Below are 19,299 nucleotides of genomic sequence, written 5' to 3'. Positions count from 1 at the left end.
ATTTGTGTTGTCTATAATGAAGTTGGGGGGGTGGCATGAACTTAAAACCGCAAGGCAGAAAACAACTTTTATAGATACATAACACACAGCCAAAAAAAAAATCGCCTTCCCAACTTTATTAAAGAAAAAGCAATGATGGTAAATCTCTAGAACATAGTCAATTTTCTGGGATTCTTCCCTTGAAAACATGACATTTCCAAACACATGCCAAAGCTTACATGGTTCCCAATTGTACTAAGTAGGTGAGAAGCTGAAATCCTAAAATGTTCATCTTCCAACTTTTCCCAGTCTGTGGTCTGTCTTTGGGTCAGCAATAATCGCCTGAACAGCTACTATGGCTTCATTAATTTTCGTCTGTAGCTCTCTGAGCTCTTCTATATGCAGCAATCGCAGAATCTGAGCAGCTTCATTAAGAACTGCATCTGTTTCATAAGAAACACTGCATTAATCAGTAACTTTTGCATTTATTCACTCACTTCCCCCAAATAATCACCAAGTCTCTCAAAAGTTTGAATTAAAAATCACTTACCCCCCGTGTCAAAACCAAGAATATGCTTGTCTAAGGCAACAGGCAAGCCCTTAAGGAAAAAAGACAAAAATCAGACTATATATAGCGATACATGTCTATTTTCTTACCTCAAACTGAAAAGCAGCTAGCTAGTTTGTTATTTTAGCCCTTTTAGCTGCAGTGGCAAGATGCCTGAGAATTTTCTCTTTAAATATGCCTTTTGATGAGTGACTTTTTTCCTACTACCAAAAAAAAAAAAAAAACCCCAAAAAAAGGCTTTTTCCATGTAGTAAGAAGCTAGTTTCATAACATAATCCAATCCTTTAAAACCAGGCACTATAAAAGCATAGCTCCTTTCTGCAGCAGTGCTATCATTACAGCTATGGAGCAAAGGTTGACAGGGCTGCTCTTGTCCCACTTTAGTGACAGTAAGCAGCCACTGTACAGAACAAACAGGATTACTTCCATTCATGAGTTTCTTCAACTTTGAGCATATCAATTTGTCTTTATGAACTGTACAACTCTAAAATATACTTAACTTTTTTATGGTTATGACATTTATCAGATTGTATATTATTTAAAAGTTATTTTGAAATGGTCTTGGAAAATGAACAGAATCTAAACCATTTAGTTAACCAGTCAGCACTGTATCATAATCACCATCTTTGGTATGATGCCAAACCATATAAAGTTCACAATAACTATCAAAAATAAGGAAGGCGGTTTAGACTTTCTGCTTATTATATACTGTATAAAATCATTACCAGTTAAAGTCAATCCTTTCAATGTTACAAATGCTAAACTGTCACTTCTCGCTTCATGCCCCAAATCCAGTGTACTGAATGAGTGCAAACAAGAAACTGTAGAACTCTTCCACTGTTATTATAGTAGCACAGTATCTTCCGAGATGACACTGAAGTTAGGATTTATTTGGAACACTGAAAATAAACTGAATTTTACTTGGCAAATAAAAGCAAAGATTATTTGGTTACGGCCTTATTTGCACTGCCTTCCAAACCAAAGGCATAGTTTTGCTGAATGATTATGAATGATTTTATTATGCCAAAACAACTTACTGTTTGTTCTATAGTGGGGGTGAAATAAGCTGATCTTTAATTTCCAGTGGCCTGATTCATACATAATTAATAAGCCAATAAGAACCTTTAAAAGAAACCGAGTGTCTTTCAGAGGGGCACTACCCTGCCCTGGCATTAATAACCTTTCAAAACTACTGGGCTTTGATAAAGATGAGGTCAGAGGACAATAGACACTGGGGAATTAGAGGGTGAGGGAGGCATGACCGAAGGACCAGGGTTCAGAATACAGACTGTAACCAAGACATTCATCTATGTAGCAGGAAGGGGCATTATCAGATATCTGCAGCTGCTAACCCAAGGACACTGTCTGCACTGACCCATACTCAAGAAGACTTTAGGGACATTTGGATTTTTGGTACACTTCATCTGAAACTATCCTAAAATTATGAACAAGTTACTTTATCATGGTTTATGGTAGGAAATGAGATTTCTCTGAAGAAACAAAAGGGTGAAGATAAAGATTTATATAGAAAAGGAAAACTAACGAGTAACAAAGAGGAGGTGTGTCCTGTTTTCTAGTAGTTAGTCAAAATAACCCAGTAAATTTCACAAGGGTAAGTTCTTTTAAATTACCTGAGCGCACACAGTGGTTTTCTACCGGTAGGCTGTAAATGTGCTACTGGTAGCTTCTTAAAAGTAATGAAGTGAGATAAATGTGAAGTTCACTTTTCACTCAAATATGACTGGGTACAATTTGCTTAAGAATCTAATTCCACCCTGCTGAAGTACTTTCTCTGGGCAGTTCTAACACAGAATATCTTAAGCATTGTCAAGCAAAGTTCAAACTCCAAAAAAAATGTTCAGTAATAATTTAGAATTTATTTAGATTAAAAAAAACAACGTACCTCTTTCATTTGATTTGCTTTAGCAACTGCATCTTGTGTCAGGCGCTCCTGGACCAAAATGCGAATTGCCTAAGAAATCCCCCAAAATATTATTTTTACTTTTTATTGGCTGTTATCTTTTCTTCTCTCAATATATAGAATAAGGATGCTCAATATGATGAAATTAGAAATACTTAATTCAGTACCAAACTCTCCAGCAAGTTAAAAATAAATAAAACAGCTAATGTAATGAAAGTTTTCACTTTTAACATTTAATAATGTGGAATGATGTTCATAACAATTACATTTTTTGAATAAGTAATTTGTGTGTGGTAAACATTTTTAATAAAGGTCTCCTTTCTATCCAAGCCTCAGTTATCGTTTCAGAAAACAATTACTGCTAGCAGATCCTTCTACATACTCACAATGTCTCTAACAAATTACAAGCTCACCAGGGATATGCACATGCGTGTGTGCATGCACACAATCTTTGACACAAAGAGTAGTGTATAATACTGTCCTTGGGTTCTTCACTATAGTAACATTTTTTCAGATTATTCATAGGACACATTTTTTCATTATCAACACATTTTATCACTGCAGACACAAGTGCAGACATGTACTTGCACACACTCGAAAAGATTTTAAGGAATTTTAGTGAATCATAGTGAAAACCCCAAAATAAGTGTGAAAAGTGTGAAAAATTATTTTTAATAATAAAAACCTGGAAAAATACATTTGCAAAATAACTAAACCAATCTAACAGTCACTGCAAATACATTACATAGTCCAGTTGCCAAACAGTTAATGCACTGATTCTCACACCTAGCAAACCTATGAGGATGTCCATATTGTCATGTACTGTTTGCTTCAATTAACTCAAAAGAACAAACATGCAGTTAGGATTAGAATTTTATAGTTTTTGATTATAATTGACTTATACTTTAGCATCCCAAATACACTATTTTCCTCTCTCTAAGTTTATGATTAAGGCTGACACAACCACTGTAGAACCATTCCAAAATAATTTCTGTAATTGCCCAAGAAAGGAACAAGCCTTTGAAAGAGCTAAATTTCACTAAAAACAACTTTTGTCTCTTGGCATCCAATTGGAGTTGAGATGATCCAAGTTAAACATTCAGATTCAGCAGAAGGAATTACAATAATCTAGGAATAGAATAGTCTTCCCCTTCTTACAATTGTCACTTAATATAATTCTAAAAAGGAGAATAAATTATGGCTTAATCTCTTGTGGGGAGAGTGAAATTAATTTCCTGAAAAGTGGCTTAAAGTAATTTAAAGCTCTGTCTCATAGAAATCAATAATAATTTCTAAAATAACTTCCAAATCTGGTATCCTAAGGACCACTCCCTTGCCCCTCCCCCACAAGACTATCATAGTTACTCAACATGAATTGTCTGAAGCAAGAATAGATTTTCCTCTCAGAAATAAGACATATCTTTCAGACCATCAGATTCCCTGATGGAAGGATTGAACTGAATGGCCTATTTAGGATGGGAGGCTTGGAGGACAGAAACATTCATTCCTCAGAGAGACTTGGGGGTATATATCTTTGACCAAATGCACCATTTACTAGTTTGGCATTTTCCATGATCTTAATGAATTATCGACCATGAATCTTTAGAAGGACTAATTAAAAAGAGGTGGGGTGATACAGGAGGAAGATTGGACCGAGTGTCTAGTTTAAGGTCAAGTGTCTAGTTTAAATCCTATCATTTTCTGTGTCAGCTTGAACATTATTTATCTATTATCATTCAGTCTGTTTCTTCATATACATATTTTTTAAAAGATACCAGTTAACTACCTCTAGGATTGTTGGGAAGACTGAATGAGATCATCTTTGCAAAAGATTCAGCACAGAGGCAGGTACATAGTAAATACTTTGATATTAGTTGTTAGGTAATCTAAAACCAATGAACTAATTAAATCCGGTTTATGTCCTACATTCCTCCACATTTTACTCATTCAACCATAGCTTTAAATATCAAACAATTATTTTTAGAAAATGAAGATTTAAAAAATTATATATAAATATGTAATTACTTAGAAAATGAGTTTTTAAAATTGTTACATGTATGAATCAAAAATATGAATCTGACCTTAAGCATTACCAGGTAATCATCATGACGCTGAATCTGAAGAAGGTTAGCCAAAGCCATTACACCAGCCTTAAAATCAGGATTATTTACTATAAAAGATTAAAAATGGAAACTTATAGCTCTGTAAGCATGTAATTACAGACATAAATGTAAGCATATATTAAAAACATTTTTATTTTCTAGTAACAAAAAAATCTCTTAATTTCTAAAATTAATGCTGACAAAAGTAGTATGGGGCATCATCATTAGGTAAATTGATGAGATCAATGGTTTTCCTACTAATCAACCAAAGTGAACAACCCAATAAATGACTAACTCACATGAGGTTTGTCCTGTAACTTTCTCTGCAAGGCCCATTTATGTACCACTTTTAATTAACTTTTCTCAAAAAGCTATTAATTTTTTTTTAAAGCTATTAATTTTAATACACAGATTCCCTTCAAAGGACAGTTTTCCCAAAACCTTTTCTCCGAGCAGCAGCCCTAGAGTGTCCAAGCAGCTTATTAATTCATAGGGGTAACTCATAAATAACAGGTCACCATAAGTCAGCAAAAGAATATTTAACATAACCTAAGTAATTAGAATCGTCATACTTTTAAATGGAGAAAGAACTACTTAAAGACATCTGGGACTTACAAAAATGAAAAATTTTAACACTTGTTTCATAGTCATTAGATTAATATTTTCTGCACCTAGGAAAGCAATCACCACTATGATTAAACACAAATCAATTACCCAAGTTACTATGGACAGATGAAAGCATAGCATTTTAAATTTCAGGTACTCAACTATATAAGGGAGAAAGGACACTGTCACAACAATAAAAAACAGCATAAAGAATACAAAAATATGAACACAAATGTCTGTCTCCATGAAACATTCTTAACTACTAAAACCAAGTAAACCCAGACTTCATTCTAGAAGTAAAAAACATTTAAGAAACCAAAAATGTTGATAATTTTTATGCATTTATAAACTTACCATCCAAATTGATCAATGGCTCTGCATTTTTAGCTGCATTGTCAGCATTTTTTGTATTATCAGGTACCAAGTCCTTGTTGTATTTTTCAGCTGTAAAGACAGGGAAAAATACAATTTGTAGGACTTCAACTTAAGGTAAAACAAACACTGCTTATTTACTGAATTTAAGCCAAATTGGTTGTAAGCACAGACAACTCATCCATTCAAAATTACTTTTTGCTATTAAAAAACTCTACAAGACAATATGAGTAGTTTATTGTTTTAATTAAGGTAAAATGATTATCTAACACAAATACCTTTTCATTAACGTTTCTTTGGTATCTAAATTTTGAGAAAGTCTGCTTTTCAGCTTCCTCTGAAAGTTGGGAGGGGAAGAATGGGAGGTGGGTAAATGTAAGTCACATGAGGTTAAATACAAATTTACTAAGAAGTTTCTTCTCAAATCTTCTTTTGAATGCTGTATACAGAATCAAAAACTTTGCTTTCTAGAAAAAACAGCACTTCAAATACACCATGATACACAAAGCTAAACTTTGAGTCGTAAAATGCAGAATTCCAAAAATAGATTTTATTAGCTTTACTTGAAAAATAGTATTTTAAGATTTTACAAATAAAAATATTTAATAGTAATTCACTAAATTTAATGCCCCCAAAGCCATCTTTGGCTATAGTGCTTTTATGATTTGCTTAAAAAAAAAAGGCGGGGGGGAAATAAAAGCATTAAAATTTAAGTCAGACAGAAGTTAGCTGAAAGGAGTCCCCACTAGCCAAATCTGGAACAAACATTTAAATACACGATGACAAATAAGGATTAAAACCCACTGAGTAAAATAAGAATTCACATATCTACACTGATTTGAATAAAAACATACATTGGTAAGAAGGGAACTGCTCTTAAAGTCCTTTCAGTGGAAAGCCAAAAAAAATGTAGAAGAATGATGGCATCAGAAAAACACCTTTTGGCCATCATAATCTATATAATAATTGACTCAGGCCAGAATCATCAAATGGATACTAAAGCTAAGATTTAAGGAGGAAAAGCACAGAGAAATCATCTCAAAGTATCTCTTTTCCAAGATATGTATCTAAGGAATTTCAGTGACTAGGACTCTGGTCTACAACTGCAGAGGGCATGGGGTTTGATGAACCAAGGTCTTGCATCCTGTGAGGTGCATGTCAAAAAGAAAAAAATAAGATACATATTTACTGCAAAGGGGAAAACAGTAACTTGACACTGAAGAAAGCTTACCCAAGTGATCAGAAAAATGACTAACATTTAGGTGTATCACTAACACATGCATCCTAATATGAGGTACTTACAAGAATGCAACATAACTTGTGTTATTCTTAACAAACTACAAACTCTCCACCCAACCATGAGGAACCATCAGACGCACGCAAACTGAAGGACATTCTACAAAATAAATGTCACTGTCCTAAAGCACAAAGACTGAGTAAATCGTTCCAGAGTGTAGGAGAATGGACACAGAGATGAACGAGAATGAACAAAACACACAATCCAGGATTGCTTTGGAGGTTTTTGTTCGCTTGTTTTTGCCGTAAAGAACATTACTGAGATAAACACTGAAATGTGAGTAATACCTACAGACAATAGCAGAGAATCAAAGTTAATCTCCTGATTATGATAACCATGCTGTAGCTATGTAAGACAATGACTTTTTCTTTTAGGAAATGTGCATTTAAGTGCTTCAGAAATCATCTACAATTTAGTGTCAGATGGTTCAGAAAAAAATTAGGAGTATGTGAATACACAGAAAAGGATAAGGCAAATGAAGTAAAATGTTAATAACACCTGCAGAATTTGAGTATGTAATAATTCTTTTTATTATTCCTGCAACATTTCTGTAAATTTGAAATTATCAAAAAAAGTTAAAAGAACTTAAGTTAGCTTTTAATCACCTTAATTGACAAGCAAGCTAAAGGCTTTACAAAATATTAAGGCATAAATAATAAAAATTTATAATTTATCAAAAATAAAAATTTAAAATAACTTAAAAGTCAAGAAGAATGAACTCATCAATGTAAAGCCGTAAGAGAACAACAGTGCCTCCTACTGCTAAGGGGCAGTGTTTCAGATATAAACTCAGCTTTTTTATACATTAAAAGAAACCATGCTATCACTGAGAAATAACTGTACTTACATTCATATATTGCACTTACCAAAGATTTATTAAAATTGATAAGCACATCTACTGTACATAAGAAACTACGTCAGGCACTGTGGCAGAGAGAATCATGACTGCTCCCTCCCCACAAAAGATGGCCATACTGCAATCCCCAGAAGTAATGAATATGTTATCTTACATGGCAAAAGGGACTGTGTGGGTGTGACTGAATTAAGGACCTTGAAATTGGGGGTGGCAGGTTACCCTAGATGATCTAGGTGGGCACAATGAAATCACAGCATCCTTAGAAGAGGGAGGCAGGAAGGTCAGAGTCAGAGAAGACGTGACAATGAAAGCAGAATTACAGAGATTAGAACTTGTTATGTGGCTAGATTTGAAGATACTGGGAACAGAGTTAAGGAAAGCAGGCAGCCTCCAGAAGACGGAAAAGACAAAGAAATGAATCCTCCCCTAGAGCCTCCAAAACAAACGAACCCTGTCGACAAACTGACTTCAGTCCTGATACAGGTGTTGGACTTCTGACCTCCGAAACTGTAAGATACTGTCTTTTAAATCACTGAGTTTATGGCAATATGTTACAGCAGCAACAGGAAATTAATAGAGGTACCATGTAGAAAACAAAGCTGAGTATCAGCTTACAATTTAGTGAGGCAAGTAACACGAGCAAAATGAAAAGTGCAAATGATCTAAAAAGTTATTGAGGTAAAAGTTATGAAAGTTAACAAGGAAGTATCATTGCTGCTAGCTGGCATTTGAGCTGGATCTTACAAGGACAGACAGGATTTATGTGTGTAGAGATAGACTGAAATGGCATATTAGCCAAGGGAAAAGTGAAAGCAAAGAAAGAAGGGGGAAAAAAGGAGGTGGAAAGAGGAAACAGCATTACTCTAGTTTGGCTGGGGTGGCAAGTATATGAATACTAGTTTAAAGGCTTTGATATCATGCTAAGGAGCCTGGAATTCCTTTTGTAGAAAATGGGAAAGCAATGGTGTTTGTGAATATATAAAAGGGACTATTCTTTGGAGACAAAGTGTAGAATCCTAAAACATTTATGTTTCAAAAAATTAGCTTGGTGGGGGCCATGTGGATGAAAACAGAGGGTGACACAGATGGGAGACTACTATGAAAGGTGTTATGATAATCTCAGGAGAAAGGGACAAGAGCTAGAATTTGGGTGACGGCAGTGGAGATGGAGAAGGAAAGATACAGCAGACAAAGGAAAAGATGGATGGGAAGAAAAGAGGGGCCAAAGACACTGAAACTAAACCTGGAGCGAGAAATGGCAGCCCACTCCAGTATTCCTACCTAGGAAATCCCATGGACAGAGGAGCCTGGTGGGCTACAGTCCATGGATTCCCAGAGAGTCAGACATGACTTAAGAGACTAAACAACAAAAGGCATTAAAAAGGCTTCAAAAGCGAATGATTAAGACTGGAACTGATAGTCCCAAGAAAGAGAACATAAATGCAGAGGATGGAGATAAAATAAGATAATCAGATCTTAGATTTAGATGTTAGCAGGCCTTTCAAAATGAAATGGCCTAATGAGAGAAAATGGTTTATTGGAAAACTATTTTCACGATAAGTACTAATATTCAAAATATTCCAATGATACAAGTATGTGTAATAAAATGCTAAACATGAATAATAAATATATTTTGGCTTATAGTGCATATTTGCATTAGATGTGTATTTCAGTCTCCAGTGAAACCGGCTGCTGCACCCAAGACTTGAAATCCTATCAATCCTGGGACAGTAGCAACAAATGAACTTGAAGGCTAAGGTGCAGACTGTGCCAAGCCGGCAAATTCACTGAAGTGATGTGACTTTGTAAGAGGACATCACCTTCAAATTCTAAAAAAGAAAATCTAGAATGACTACAAACAAAAAGTAAAATTTTAATCAGATACTGTAAAGTGAGATGAGGATGTACAAAACTGAAAACGAATCAAAGGTAAAACAATCTAAGACAAATGGGCAAGTTCCCTACATTTTTACCCTCCTTTCCCACCCTTTCTCTCCCTCTCTTTAAAACAATATATTCCGCACAAAACATACCATTAAAAAAATAAATAAATAAAAACAAAAAACATACCATTATCTCCATACTCAAGTCTAACAGCTAAGCCAAGAAGCCAGTCGATTGCTTCCTGTCGATCTTGAATCTTGAAAGGACAGTTAACATCTCTGAGATACTGTGAAGGAAAAGGAAAATTGCTTCATTGTTACTATAAAGTCACAAAATAAAACATGGTGGAACTAAGAGACCTGAGTTTTTATCTCACGAATTTCTTATAACATTTATTTTACTAAACCTTTGATGCAATTATACCCATTTAAGTATATACTACTTTAGGAAAGAAATTAAGTACTCCCATCATGCTTTATGAAAGTTTTACTTTTGCAGATTCCAGACAGGGCATCACTGATCTACAATAACTTCATTTTGTAGATGAGAAAACCGAAGCCTATAGGTCAACACTTCTTGACAGTTACACAACTTAAATCAGGGACCTGAATCTAAACCATGATTCTAGGTCTCAATACACAGAGTAGTTAAATAAAACCATGTATCAAAAAACAAAACCCAATTATTATCTAAACCTTAGCTTTCATATTTTGGAATGCTTCCAAGAGAGTAAGCTATGTGACACACAGGTGTTTTGAATAAACATCAGAAGCAATATATTCAAATAAGCATGTCCTTAAAGTAAATGTCTCAGGAGCTTAAAATCTAATCCCACAACAATGCTATAACTCAAACCTTCTGGAAATCCTTTGGGGGATATCTAATGAATCAGCACTTTTTAACCATACCTTATTTTCTAACCAAAAATTTTATTCACCTGCTTTTAAAAAAAAAAAAAAAGCACCTCATTCACAAGATTTAGTCATGATACAAAAAGCAAACCCACCTTCAAAGTATAAAAAACTGCCAATATTCAAAATATGTCTCCTGATCTAAATCTTTTGATTCCAAAAGAAGTTCTAAATATGCTTTAAGCAATGACATCATCATTCCAAAGAGACCACCTTAAGGACAGTATCTGTGTAAGTTCCAATATATTTATCTTTAGATTATACTACTTTACTGTCATTTCTGGGTCTTTTTCATTGGAAAGTTGATTATTCTTCAACACCCTCCCACATGTGGAACTCTGTATCGTCTTGTACACGAGTCGACTATTAAGTAAAATGTGATAAAAGCAAATATAAAATTCTAATAATGTATTTCAAAGTCTTAACAAGTCTGTCAAAAATTTCAATATACTTTTGAAGGGTAAAGGAAAATGATCTAGTGGTACCAATATTAGTAGCAGAAGCAGGCATATCAACAAATATAGCACTTGCGATGGGCCAGGCACCTCTGTGACAGGCTCATAGGTATATTTCATGAACAATATGCCACTCCTGAGATAAGATACCTCTGTTATCCCCATTTATTGATAAAAATCTCAAGCCACAGAAAGGTTAATAAACTTACTCATTGTCACAGAGATAGTATGTAGCCTACACAATTCCCTAGTCCACAAAAAGAGAAAGTTAGCTACCTAAACACTCTGTTCCACTCAATGAAAAATTAAATCATTTTCAAATTCTTAAAGAAAAAGATCTCATCAAAGTAACAGAGCTGATAAAAATGTTTAATATAATGATAGTGTAAAATGTAATTTTTACTCTAATTTGAAAAAACTCTGTTTTCTGCAAAAATGTTACTAAAATTAAACTAGGTCAATGAAAAAGTTATTCTACCCACAAAAATAATAGTTTTTTAAAAAGTATTATTTCTATTGTACACAAAAAGGACAACTGTGTATGTTAAATATAAGCAAACACAAGAGAACCTTAGTTTTCAATCATGTTAATAATGTCTTAATACTATTTCGGCTACACTTTTAATGTAATATAAAAAAATCTGATTTTGGCCATTTTTACTATTTATATAATATGTGTCCCTGTTTAATTAAGAAGTCTCTGTTTTTTGGAGTACACTATTTCTTTTGAGTGTCTAACTGTGCCATTACTTTTATTAGTTAATAGTCTATAAAGTTAGTTTTCAATGGGCAGCCTGCTAGTCAGGTACAGGGCCCTAGAGGATTTGAATAAATTTTGCTATACATTCACTCATTTATATTCATAACATATATGTATACAAATACACACTTATAAATATATATTTTCATGAAAGAAACAGGTCTTTCCGTTGAATGTCAGGCACTCATCTAAGTACTGGGGATAAGGGCCTGCTTTCCAGATACATTAGCTTAATGCTGACAGTTTCAAGAAGCCAGGGATTGGTTGGGAAAGCTGAGAATTGGCAACATTAGTCCAGTCATATCACCTAAAACTGTGAGAACTCCCTAGTTGGATCAAGCTCAAACTCTTTATCCCCTATATTCCTGCCCCCACCCTCATGCCTGATGATTCACCATACTGTTTCTATCTAATACTGAATGCTTGGTAGGAAGAGATAATATGCTTTAAAAATATGGTTAAAAAAAAAAAAGTTATATCCCTGAAATCAAGCTTTTCTAACACTGATTATTATTATTATTATTGTTTGGAGTATAATTGCTTTACAATGTTGTGTTAGTTTCTGCTGTACAATGATTAGTTATGTCTGTGTGTGTGTGTGTGTATCTGCTCCCTCTTGGACCTCCCTCCTACGAGACCCCCCACTCCACTCATCACCCATCTAGGTCATCACAGAGCACTGACTTGAGCTCCCTGCACTATATACACTGACTTCCCAGTATCTACTTTACACATGGTAGTGTATATATGTCAATCCTAATTTTCCAATCTGTCCCACCCTCTCTTTCCCCTGCTGTATTCAAAAGTGTGTTTTGTAAGTCTGCATCTCTCTTCCTGCCCTGCAAATAAGTTTTGTGGATGTTTTATCCCGCTATATTATTTTAAAAGAAAAATTATATTATTTTAAAAGCTGTCTTCATAGACAAGCTCTCGGTATATTTTACTTTCTAATTTATTACCTTTTCAAAGAACTTGGGCCAGTCACTGCTGTGGATGTTTCTTAAATTACCTCTGTCTTCAATTTTATAGTGTCTGATTTTCTGGTCTTCAAGCCAAACAATGAAGTTCCTAAATTCTGTTTCATCTGTAATAAAAACACCATATAAATCACAATAAAGTGAAAGTTGCTCAGTCATGTCCGACTCTTTGCCAGCCCATGAACTATACAGTCCGGAATTCTCCAGGCCAGAATACTGGAATGGGTAGCCTTTCCCTTCTCCAGGGGTTCTTCCCAATCCAAGGATCGAACTCAGGTTTCCCGCATTGTAAGCGGATTCTTTACCAGCTGAGCCACAAGGGACGCCCATGAGAAGAACCAGGTAAAACACTTCCTTCTCCACAAATAGTCTTGTGCAGTTAAAAAAAAAAAAAAAAAAAAAACTACAAAATCATAAATTACTTGAGCTGCTTGAAGTAAAAGTTGAATGTACAGACTTTGGATTAACTTTTGTTCATATCCTGGCCTGAATTCAAATTCTGGCTCCAGAAATTTAGTGGTTGTGTGAACCTGGGCTAATTAACTAAATTTTCTGTGCCTCAGATTCTTGAGTTACAAAATGGGGACTTACCTCATAGGCTTGTTATGAAAGATTAAATAAAATAAGAATAAAAACAGTGCCTGGCACACAATTTTGCTACTTAAGTGTCAGTTATTATTTCAGTTCCTGTGAGGAAGAGGGGGAGAAAGGACTGAGAAAGGTTAAATTAATAGTAACAATAAAGTACAAGAAATTAAATGGCGATCAGAACAAGGATACCGACTATCACTGTCATTTGGTATTAAGGACATTAAACACATTCATTGAATAGTGTGTATGTTGTTTCATTTAATCCTTCCATATGCTTTTGAGGTAAGTAATATTCCCATTTTACCAGTGAAAAGTTGAGGCTTAAAAGTTTCGAATCCAGATCTAAGCTCTATTCCTACTGAACCTTTTTTGTTAAATAAAAGGCAAAGCAGAAAAACAAGATTCTGTAAGTTGACATGCTTCTACAGGAGATGACAAAACACTGTCATCTTCAATTTCCAAATTCAAGCTTGAGTTCAAATTTAGGCTTCCCCAAGTCTTGAGAATACACAATGGTCTTAACATCTCAGGTGTTACTTGATCCCTTTCAAACTTAATCTACCACCGGCCAAGAATTCTGGAAGAAAATAGTGGTGGGTGGCAGGTGAGTAGCAGTGGGTAGCAATCTTAACACTTTCTACAGTTTCAAGCTGTGAAATCCCAAATACCTTTGTATTTGCAATTTACAACCCGCCCCGCTCGTCTATTAACTCCCCCCCCCACAACCCCCACACAGTAATTAGCTCGTTAGTACACGCGCTCACCCCAACACTGTCAGTCTTGGACTTCATTTTGTCTTGGGCTCAAGCTGCTGGATGGGTTCTGACTGCCCTTACTCCTACCCCGTCCCCTCCTTAGTTCCCTGAACGAGTCTTCAAGTTACTCAGCAGTTTCCTAGAATTCCAGCACTGTGCCGACCCCCAGCAGGTGCTCAGGGTATCGCCCAATCACCCGTGAAACACGGGGCTGAAGGGCTAAAAAGCGAAGACTTTCCTTCTAGAGTGCTGAGGGTGCGGGCGAGGGCTGTGGGGGTGGTGTCTGGAGTTCAGCAAGTGCAGAAAGTGGCGATGCCGAGGCAAGAGTGGGTAGCGGATAAGGAAGGATGGGAGAAAGCATAGGTATTCGGGGCTGGGAGGAGAAGGGCGCCGGGGAGACAAGGCCGCGGACTGTCCAGGTGGAGAGCCCAGAAGCGGGCGCTGAGAAAGCGGCGGCCGGCCGGTCACGGTCGCGCTGCGGGCCTGGGGCCGCCTCCTCACCTTTGCAGTTGAAGCCGGCAGGATTGTGGTAGTCAAGGGCCGTCAACTTGCGTCGGAACATGGTCCCCGCTGCTCGCTCCGGTCCCGCGGGATGCGGCCGGGAGAAGCGAGGCGAGGCAAGGAGGAGTAGGAGGCGCAGACGCGGGTGACGCGGCGAGAAGGCGGGCGGGCGCCGGGAGCTCCGAAATGACGGCGGGCTTAGCCAATCGTGGCTTAGGAACGGCAGCCGCCGGACAATGCCCACCAATCGCGGCTCTGGCTGGGGAGGCGGGGCCACGTCGGGGTACGTCGACGCTTAAATAAACTTTATTGTCAGCTTTCTAGTGGAACAATAGGCAGAGAGCACCTGAGAAACAGTTACCGCTTGCTTTCTTCGCGGTCTTGGTAACAGCACGCAGAGAACAGTATCCTTAGAATTTCTGCTATCGGCCATACCTCTTATTGGACCATACAAACTGTTTAGTATTTTCAGTGTATTCATTCATTCATTCATTTAATTATATGCCTCCTACATAATAGTTGCTCTTCTAACAAGGCTAATACAAAGACTTTTAGCAAGGTCCCTTTATGACTCGGGCTTCCCTCCTGGCTCAGTCGGTAAAGAATCTGCCTGCCATGGAGGAGACCCGGGTTCGATTCCTGGATTGGGAAGATTCCCTGGAGCAGGAAATGGCAACTCACTCCAGTATTCTTGCCTGGAGAACCCTATGGTCAGAGGAGCCTGGCGGGCCACAGTCCATGGGGTCGCAAGAGTCTAAAACGCCTTTGGCTCAGAGGTTAAAGCGTCTGCCTGCAATGTGGGAGACCTGGGTTCGATCCCTGGGTGGGGAAGATCCCCTGGAGAAGGAAATGGCAACCCACTCCATTATTCTTGCCTGGAGAATCCTGGTAGGCTGCAGTCCTTGGACTCGCAAAGAGTCGGACATGACTGAGCAACTTCACTCACTAAAACCACCACTTTATGACGCCTTCGGCTTCCTAGCTGGCGCTAGTGGTAAAAGAACCCGCCTGCCAATGCAGGAGACGTGGGTTTGATCCCTGGGTCGAGAAGATCCCCTGAAGAAAAAAATGGCAACCCACTCCAGTATTCTTGCCTGGAAAATTCCATGGACTGGCGGGCTACAGTCTGTAGGGTCTCAAAGAGTCGGACACGACTGAAGCGACTGAGTATGCGTACACATGACTTGTTAGGAGTGGTCCATAGGTAAACATACAACTGTAATACTACGTGACAGTTCCTGACATGACTAGCAACCACAAAATTTTGAAGCCAGAAACCTGGACTTACCCTTTACTCCCTCTGACTGCAGTTACAACATCCAGTAGTTCATTGATTCCTGCTGTTCTGCCTCTCAAATTCCTCACCTCCTCCCAACCTCACTGTTGGTACCTCAAATCAGGCCTTCATAAGTTTTGCTTGCTTTAATTATCTGGTTTCTTAGAGCCAGTCTTGCCTTCTCCAGCCCACTCCCCGACACAGTAATGATAGTGATTTTGTAGAATAAAAATCGCCTAAAACAAAAACCTGTCCATAACAGTTTAAAGCTTAGTATCTTTCAGTGGGTCCTCATTGCCTTCTAGCAATAATCAAAACTTCTTATCATATTTAAGATCCTTCCTGATTCAGTCCCCATCTGCTTTCAGATACTGGACAGACAACAGTGAGCCAGAGAGACCACGCCTTTACTTTCATGAAGTTTATAAGCCCTAGAGGGAAGAAAAGCAATAAACAAACAATCTTAAATTATGACTTGAAGGTGGTGAGTTCACAGTGCAGTCAAAAGGGTAACTTGTCTTGAGGGAAGAGGATATAAAAAGGCAAGGCATGGCCCAGAGGGGCTAGAACTTATGGGAGCTGGAAGGTAGGACAGAATGACAGCTGATGAGACTTGGACAGAGGCAAGGACCTGATCAAGAAGGATCTTTCATGCCATGCTACTGGGAACTATTGAAGTTCTTGGGGGGTAAGCCAATTATATAAATTTCATTTCAACAGATTATAATTAAACACTGTGTTAGCATTTGTGGGGCATACAAATGAGTTAGATATTTTCAGGAAGTTCAACTATAAAAGCAAAAATAGGCATGTAAATAAGTGCTTATGATCTAGAGTTATAAAGTGATAAATTTTGAGAAGTGCAAAGTGTGCTATCAGGTTAGAATACAGCTTTAAGGAGGAACTGTGAGAAAATCTATATTTTCCAAATAAGATGCTTACTGAGTAAATCAGGAAAATCAGCTCCAAGTGTTTTGCCTCAAACAAAATTTGATCAGAGCTGCGGCCCTAGTCACACACTGTGGTGTATACTAATTGTATAATCAATGAGGTACCAGCCAAAAATTAAGAAAAATGACCAGAACCCATAAACAAAGGGAAAATAATAAAGGAATGCTTAATGCAACTGCAGACAGTGCATTTCTTTAAAAAGTGGGGAAAAGCAGCTTTTACATTTTGCTTTGTGGAATTGACTCCTTAGTGCAAAAAACTAAGTTTTTTGCTCCTGACCATGTCTCTCTGTTTCAGGCCCAAAGTCATCACCCCCAGGTATGAGAAGGTTGGAAGAGGATTCAGACACACAGAATGCTGCAGGAACCACCAGACTCGAGCAGGGGCTAAAACTAATTATGGAAAAGAAGTATAGAAGAGTATAAGCATTCAACTTCTTTTTTATTTACAAAAATTTGTCTTTTCTTCCCCCTGCATTTGAAGGAGTCCCTTGGCCCATAGTGTCCAATAGGAAGTGAATCTTGGACAATTCCATTTCTGAAGATCAAGAAGGAGAAATTGACTATTTTTTTTAATCAAATGACCTGAATCCCAATCTAATAGTTGGCCAAGGGTTTGATAGGTCATTAATCCCTCTGTTTAATTATTCAACAAAGTTATTCAATCTTGCCCGTGTGCCAGGCAGTATTTTAGGCACTTTCACACAAAAACCTCTGAGAGCCTTCCAAAAAAGCTCTCAAAAAAACTGAGAGCCTTCCATCTGGCAAGGGAAGATGAACTATATAATTATAAATAAGTAAATTATTTCATGTTTTAGGAGGTGATAAATCCTATGGGGAAGTCATAACATGATAAGGGGAATAAGGAGGGGAGATGGGGATGGCGGAGGCAGTGGGAAACGATGCAGGTAGAAGTTTTCAAGAGGATGGTCAGGTTAGGCCTCACAGAGAAGGTAAAATGTAGGGACGTTCCTGGTGGTCCAGTGGCTAGGACTCTATGCTTCCAGTGTAGGGGCCCTGGGTTTGATCCCTGGTCAGGGAACTAGATCACACACACCCCAGCCAAGAATTCGCATGCCACAACTAAAGATCCTGAGTACCACAACTAAGACCTGGTGTAGCCAAATAAATAAATATGAGGGGAAAAAAAAGAAGGTAAAATATAGAGACCTAAGAAGGTAAAGGAGTTAGCCACATGAATACACAGGGTTAAGACAGTTCCAGACAGAGTACTCAGTGAATGTGAGGGATAAGGAAGGTTTATATAATTTTAACTAGTTGAAAAATCAAAATAAGAAAATTTCATGACACATGGCAATTATATGAAATTCAAATTTTGTGTCCCGAAATAGAGTGGTATTGGAACATAGTCACAACCGTGTGCTCACTGGCTGCTCTGGTGCTAAAGGGTAGAGTTGAATGCTGGTGACAGGGACCGCATGGCTCATGAAGCCTGGAGTATCTGTGAGAGTTTGCATGGTTTCAGAAATGCAGAGGCGGCAATTTCAACATTATTATCAGTCCAACTCACTATCAAGTAGAACAACAAATCAGAGATACAGGTTACTCTTTGAAGGTTATTTTCATGACTTGCAACGTTTTTTAAAAAGTCTTAGCAGATTTACTAGACCTCTTTGTTCAAATTATTCTTCCAAAAACAACGAACAGAACAAATTGATAACACTTCTACAGAAATCTCTATTGTCTAGAAGGACAAGTTTGATATTCCAATAATGCTATTAATTTAATGCCCCATTAAATCAGACCTTTTTTAAAACAAATTGCAAATACAGAGAGTCTTTCTTCTTCCTTGGAGATAGAACATCTTCATTCCTTTTTTTTTTTTTTTTTTTTTTGAAGGTCAGGCTCTGGAATTTCATGATTTAGCATTAAAAGCAAAAAGCAGGCCAATGAAGCTCAATTTTAATGGTAGAAATGGAATAGGAATTAATAGGAATTTCCTTAGCCATCTAGGGAGCATGAAGTATCCACCCTCCATATTTGATGCTCAGGAGAAAAGCTTGCCTGGCAATGAAAACAATGCAAAGAAAACAGAACGAAGAGGTGGAGAAAGACAATTCCTGAAAATGTCTTACTTTTCATATATGTGAGCCCATATATTCCTTTGGGTCCTTGAGCCAGGTAGGGTTGGGGTTTTTTCACTTACAAATGAAATAGTCCTAACATGAGGACAGATACCAGAGAGAGGGTTGAAAGAAACAGTCCAGAGTTGGTGGGACTCAGCATGGGATGAAAAGGGGATGGCTTAAAGGTGACCTCAGGAATGTCACACATCAGAGATTTGAAAAATAGTGGTTGCAGTCATAGAAACAGGAGCACTGGGAGAAATGAACCAGTTGAGGAACATGAAGAATCAAGTTTGGGACCTGCTGAGTTTGAGGTGATGGTTGATGGAAATGTGAAGGAAACCAGAATATGTCACCACAAAATAGGTATGCTTCTTTGACATAAAACTTACTTTGAGCTGAAGGTAATTGAGAAGCAGCAAACCCAGAAAAAGTTCCCTCCCTTTTTTGC

At 37.4% G+C, this 19,299-nt stretch overlaps 1 protein-coding gene across 1 annotated transcript; it reads right to left on the bottom strand.

Moving 5' to 3' along the window:
• Window positions 1-101: 101 nt before the first annotated feature.
• RTRAF (RNA transcription, translation and transport factor) lies at window positions 102-14,697 on the bottom strand. Its single transcript, XM_019968678.2, has 8 exons — window positions 14,536-14,697; window positions 12,671-12,795; window positions 9,772-9,871; window positions 5,531-5,620; window positions 4,550-4,638; window positions 2,451-2,519; window positions 530-578; window positions 102-422 (listed from the first exon to the last, which is right to left on the bottom strand). The coding sequence occupies exons 1-8, from the start codon at window positions 14,594-14,596 to the stop codon at window positions 268-270; spliced, it is 738 nt and encodes a 245-aa protein (XP_019824237.1). The 5' UTR covers window positions 14,597-14,697; the 3' UTR covers window positions 102-267.
• Between the last annotated feature and the right edge of the window lie 4,602 nt (window positions 14,698-19,299).

The sequence above is a fragment of the Bos indicus genome, chromosome 10, assembly GCF_029378745.1.
Source record: "Bos indicus isolate NIAB-ARS_2022 breed Sahiwal x Tharparkar chromosome 10, NIAB-ARS_B.indTharparkar_mat_pri_1.0, whole genome shotgun sequence".
In the NCBI taxonomy this organism is placed as follows: Eukaryota; Metazoa; Chordata; class Mammalia; order Artiodactyla; family Bovidae; genus Bos; species Bos indicus.
This window is presented reverse-complemented; position numbering and strand designations above follow the sequence as displayed.